At 34.6% G+C, this 6,380-nt stretch overlaps 1 protein-coding gene across 1 annotated transcript in view; it reads left to right on the forward strand.

Moving 5' to 3' along the window:
- Positions 1-6,349, forward strand: part of LOC106871888 (hemolymph lipopolysaccharide-binding protein) — a 10,143-nt gene extending 3,794 nt beyond the window's left edge. The window contains exons 2-3 of the mRNA XM_014918641.2: positions 2,654-2,827; positions 6,077-6,349. Of these exons, the coding sequence (XP_014774127.2) occupies positions 2,654-2,827; positions 6,077-6,309 (407 nt within the window). The 3' untranslated portion in view covers positions 6,310-6,349. The remainder of the gene's footprint in view (positions 1-2,653; positions 2,828-6,076) is intronic.
- The last annotated feature ends 31 nt before the right edge of the window (positions 6,350-6,380 follow it).

Consider the following 6,380-nt stretch of genomic DNA (forward strand, 5'->3'; position numbering starts at 1 on the left):
TATATTTCTTTTCATTATGTGTTTTTGGTAATTTCTGGTGGGGAGGCTTTGGTCTTGTGCAGCAATTAAAAATCCTTCAGTCTCTGCTTTGAGTCCTGAGCTTCTCAGCCATTGCTGGGATTTTTCTCTGTCTATTTCTTTCGCATTTAGTTTAGCCCAGTATTTACCATGTAGGGGCTTTTCTCGCCATCGTTTTATCATGGTCCGTTGCTGTTCTAGTTTTAGTTTGGATTTCATTTGTTTTATAGCTTTTGTTGTTTCTTCTTCTTCTTCTTCGTATTTGTTAGGTAGATTGATTTCTTGTTTGTATTTGTCAGCTTCCTTAAATACTGAAAACAGTTTTTTGTTTTGCTCGTGTTTTGTGGCTATTTGTATTAGTTTTTGCTCGTGTTTTGTGGCTTATTATTATTATTATTATTATTATTATTATTATTATTATTATTATTATTATTATTATTATTATTATACACACACACAAGAGATTGGACTGTTGTAAAAGAAAAAAGTCCTAACATCGAGCTACAAATGACCTTAGATGTCAAGAACAATCCTAAGTATCCTAGCTGTCCCTAATAACAGTTTTCTGAAGCTGTACTAAACTGGCTTTTATGCCTATTTCCTCTATCCATCTGTTCAGATCTATAGGGATAGTTCCCAATGCACCTATAACTAATGGGATACGTTTTATCCGCACTTTCCATAGATTCTGTAAATCTATGGATAGGCCCTTGTACTTTGCTATTTTTTCTATACATCCTATATTGAATTTTTCCTCAATTGGGACTGTGAAATCAATTATCTTGCACATTCTATTCTCTTTATCTACCACTACTAAACCAGGCCTTCTAGCTTCTATTACTCCGTCAGTCTGAATGTTAAATTCCCACATCTTGTATTTCGTACTTTCTATCACTTTACTAGATTCATATTTATACGATTTATTAGTATGTTCAAATCCTAGCTTTTATCATAACTCCCAGTGGATTATTCTCCCTAGTTGTCATGTCTTTTCTTGTATTCTTACTATGCCAGTATCTTACATTCATTTACTATATCAGTAACGCTTTCCTCTTTTGGTTTGCATAAACTACACTGGGAATCTACTTGGAGTTTTCTATCTTGGCTTTTATCGAATTATTCCTTAGTACAGGATTTTGTGCAGCTACTAACAAACTTTATGTTTCCTTTCTCAGCTTTTATTTCTGCAACCATAATGATATCATACTACTACTATTTGCTGCAACTATTTTTGGGAATGTATAATGCAATGCCTTCTCGTGCCAGTCAGATACTCTCTGTTTATTTTTCTGGTTTTTAAATTCGCTTGGTCTTTTGGCTACCTTATGTCTTGCTGTGATTCTAGCACTTTTAATAAACTTTCTTCACTATTATCTACATAGGAGTTATCTGCTCTAGCTATCTCCACGCAGTCTTCTACTGATATTAACTCTCTCCCACTCTCCTTTCTAGATAAATATAATCTTGCTACTCCTGCCCTTAGGTGGAGTCCTCTATTCATATTGAATTCCTACCTTGTTCTTTTGTTTAGTTTTGCCAATTCAGTTTTTGTCCGATCTTCAAAAGTATCTAAGTGATGATACTGACCAAGTATTTACAGGCCTCTCTAGATTCAGACCATATAGCTTTGACTTCATTAACTTCCTCACCATTCTGATGTACTCCATTTCAATTTTCGTTTTCATTTCAGTATGTATTCTGTCAAATTCTAATACTCCTAGATACTTATAACTCTCTCCTCCTTTCAATGATTTTAATGTCTGGCCATCTAGTAATTGGATGCTTTCGCTATTGACTACATGTTCCCTTCTCATTACAAATATTGCACACTTATCTGTGCCAAATTCCATGCCTGTATCTATACTGAATAGTCTTACAGTCTGTATTAAGTAGTCGATCTCTTTACCATTTTTCTAAGAAGCTTCAGACCATCCATGTAGAGAAAATGGTTAATTTTTCCATTGCTAGTTTTGAACTGATACCCTGGCTTTGTCTTCCTTAATTCTAAAGTGAAGGGGATCAAGCATAAGACAAATATTAAAAGAGACAATGAGTCTCCCTGAAAAATTCCTTTTACAATAAAATTAGAGTTGTTTGAAGTAAGAACAACAGTCTGAATGTTCTTAAGTTAGAAAGGTTACATCTTTAAGTTTTTATGATACAGTAACCTGTTTCCATACACGTTCATTAAGAGATGTGAAGTATTAAAATACATGAGTTTAACACCAGCTCATGAGTATACATTTATAACTTTAGAGGATAGAATATCAACTGGACACCTTGTTTTGTGGAAATTTGATGAATAAGAGATTGTAACACCTAATGAATATGCGCATAGGTGTGGGACAAATTGCACTGGAAAAGAATTCATTGAGAATAGAAAAACGAAACTGGGAGGGAAGTGACTATCAATTTTACTTGACTACCAATTCAACTTGTTCATCAATTCAAATTGACTATCAATTCAATTTGACTATCAATTCAACTACAGTTATAAATCAATCTCAGAGGTGTATTGGGTAAGATAAGATACTTCTAAGTTAGATAACAGCTAATAGGGGTCAGAAATAGGGTTCAGTCATTACTTTTCCAAAAGTTTTAACACATGAAATATATTTTCCTTGTCTTCCTAAAGCTGAATGCCCTATATCAGCCGGCTACATTTACCAACCAGAATTTAGATTATGTTTTCGACTAAGTTTAGAGAAAAAAACATGGAATCAAGCTGCAGATGATTGCAATATGAATCGAGGACAACTTATGCACGCGGAAAATGAAGAAATAATGAAGTATCTACAAACGGTATTGGGTGAGTAACATTTTACTATTTTATACAACTCTCTCTCACACCTAGCAAGCTCTCATTCTCTCTCTACTTATCTATGTATCTATCTCACACACACACGCACGCGCACACACACATACTCGCGCATTCAAACGAAAATGTCCTCAAGATATATCTAATATCATAAACGATAAATGTTTAATGACATTCTTAATTTAAATTTTCGCAAATAAAACTCGCAAATATAATTCGGACTTTGGTCTAATCTTTTTTTCATTTGTACTCTCTACTCTAATTGTTTCGTTTACGATGAGAAAATACATAGGCATTTGATAAAATACTGAATTTAATCATTTAGTTTCATACATGTATTGTTAAAGAATTATAGTATACTAGCAGTATAGCCCGGCTTTGCCCGGGATTAAGTTAGGATTATTAAGCTAATCAAGCTCTTTATTTCAAACCAAACAAAATAACATCGACGTCAAATTTGAGCGAAATCCGTTGAAACTAGTAAACTTTTGGCTGAAAATGAGTTGCAGACAATTTGATTGGGAAATCCTATAAGGAATCAATTTATCGATTTTTTCCACTCATCGATTTATTTTTTCGTCTTTGAAGAACTTAAAGCATTCAAGGATCCCATGAGTCCTAAGTAATGCTGGCATCAAGTTTGAACAAAATACATCAAAATTGGTAAAACTTATGGTTGAAAATGAGGTGTAGCCAATTTTATTGGGAAATCCTATAAGGAATCGGTTTATCGATTTTTTTAATCCTGATTAAATGGAAAACCCCATAAGGAATCAATTTATTGATTTTTCACCTCAAATAGGACTTAACAGATCACAACGTTGCTGATTCAAAAACATCTATAATTATACTTTAAAGTTGGTTTTCACACCCAACCCAGTTCTGGAGAATCAGTGTCGCGACGGGAGTGCATGGGTTGGGAGTTTGATCGGCAGAGGTGATCAGGCGATCATGCCAGCCCTTTGAAAACACCACCCCATCATCTAATCCCACTTTGCCCATGGGTTGGGAACCCTTCCAGCAAGGAAAACAGAACGCCCAAAAGGGCTGCAGCTGCTGTTGCACCTCCTCCACTTATACTTCCTCTTCCTCTTACTACTACTACTACTACTACTACTACTACTACTACTACTACTACTACTACTACTACTACTACTACTACTACATTAATCAATTTCTAAAGCTGTACTTTGCATTCAGCTTGAAAAGCACATACTTATATGATATGAAGTATGTTATTATCTTTCATATTATTTTTAACCCTATACTATTGAAACACATTGCTGATTGTCCTAGAAGGCAAAGTTACTAATTTTGTAAGAAAGATTTAAATCTAGGTACAACTTAGTTAAAGAGATAATTCTATGTCATTGTTAAACGTAATGAATATAAATGATACAGAAGATTTGCTGTACATAAGCAAATTTGTAAGTGCAAGATATTTATTATTTTCTTTTATAAAGTAATTTTTTTCCATTTCCCACCCACTTTTCTATATAATCATCTTATTTATTTACAATGCGAAAATCGTACTCGACTAAAATACATTAGACAAATTTATTTTTATTCATGTAAATCTTGCATAAATAATGGCTCTGCCTATTTCTGTAACCAAATAAGTTTTGAGTCTCTACAAGCAGGATTTTAGGATTAAATTTGTCAAATATTTATGTGTCCTGTTTTCAAGAGCAGCTTCATGTATTGGTGAACAATCAACAGCGCTGGGGAGCATAAAGATAAAAGTTGTAGTTGAGAAAAAGTGAGCTAACTTGTAGGAATGGAGGCCATCTGAATGCTGGAAAAGAGTTACCTGTATCATGGTCAATAGCAGCGAGTATCAAAATGCTGACATCATGACTTCTGTTCAAAGACTGATTTGTGAGCAATCTAGAGGCTGTTAGATGTGATATGTACATCATGGGAAGAAAGTTACTCCAAAATTGCTGGAATGATTCGTCTGGCAGCAGGATTCGTCTCCTTGCTCTATCTCCTGAAATATTCAAAGTGGCTGTCGTAGAATATTTACGATTTCACCAGCCGCAATTTCTGGGATCCTAATTTCCCCAATTTTAATCCAATGGGTTATTATGTGTGGGGCGCAGTTGAGAAAGTCATCAAATACGCTGCCTGCAACCCATGTACACATTGATGGATGCATGTACCAAGTTTCGGACCTGTCTTGAGGCTGTGTTTGGAAACTGAGGGCGCTAGCTTGAGTAAACCATTATTTGCCAACCATAAGGTATTTAATATCTAAAAACAAAAAATTATATATTTTATTTTTGGATGGAATATTGTGTTTTCTTGACATTTTATGCAAACTGTCTAATTTAAGCCGAACACCCTGCATACTGATTTCTATTATTTGCTCACAGCTCAAAGAATTGGGGGAACAAAAATCAATTATGTCGACTCTAATAGAATACTTGTTATTTCATCGATACTAGAGAGAAGGAAAACCAAAGTCCAATCTGAGTTCAAATAACACCATGTCGGCAACATCTGAACTATAAGGCTTTGTTCTTAATCCGTCTTTTTCTACTTTAATTTTGCAAATTACCGTACTTTCTGTACATTAGTTATGATAAGTTTAAGAAACTTTTTTTTTTCGTATAGTTGCACTTGGATGACTGAAACCAATATACATGAATGTTGGGTTTCTTAGTTTTATTTTAGTGTGTTACGTTTATAGCTGTATAAGAAGCATGAAAATGTGTTTCTGAACGTAAAAACTACATTGTGGGCATAATTCTAGCCAATTATGCCGATTAAAAAAACTTTTTTCAATCCAAGTCACATTAAATTTGGTTCAATCCGAAAGTCCAATATATTCTCAAATGTTAGGTACGTATGTAGGCCTATATGTTTGTATGTACAAATATAGTTTTAAAACAGAAATGGGGCACTCATTACATTCTAATGCGTTTAAAAATGTTTAGTCATTTCTCTCCTAGCTGTAAAACACGGCGCACGCCAGCGGGTTATATGCAGATTTTGAGCTGCGTTAGAGTGGGTGAAAATAACGACACTGACTGATCATTTGACTGGTTCGAATTGCATAATATAGTCCAGAATGCACTGTGTAAGCACAAATAAGGCAGAATATCATGATTGATCACGGCTACGCTTGGGCTTAACAACAAGAATAACAAGAAGATTCTATGATGGTCAAATATACATCGAATAATAAAATGTTTTTGCATGCCGATTCTTGATCTGTGATTTTCGTTTGTTTTTCAGAAAAATGGCCAAACGACAATTTCTATTTTGGATTGTGTAAAGACATTAAGAAAGGCGTCTTTCTATGGCAGAATGGAGAAGCACCTACGTATGATTTCTGGAGGGCGAGTAGACCTGACAACTATGGGGGCAATCAGCACTGTGTACGTTTAGACCCAAAAAGTAATCACGAATGGAATGATCATCCTTGCGACAGGGACAGTGAGAGATATATATGCGAGATAGTCATGTGATAAATGTGTAGCTGGAAGAACCTTAATTACACACACACACACACACACACACGCACACACACACACACACA

Source organism: Octopus bimaculoides, chromosome 1 (genome assembly GCF_001194135.2).
Source record: "Octopus bimaculoides isolate UCB-OBI-ISO-001 chromosome 1, ASM119413v2, whole genome shotgun sequence".
In the NCBI taxonomy this organism is placed as follows: domain Eukaryota; kingdom Metazoa; phylum Mollusca; class Cephalopoda; order Octopoda; family Octopodidae; genus Octopus; species Octopus bimaculoides.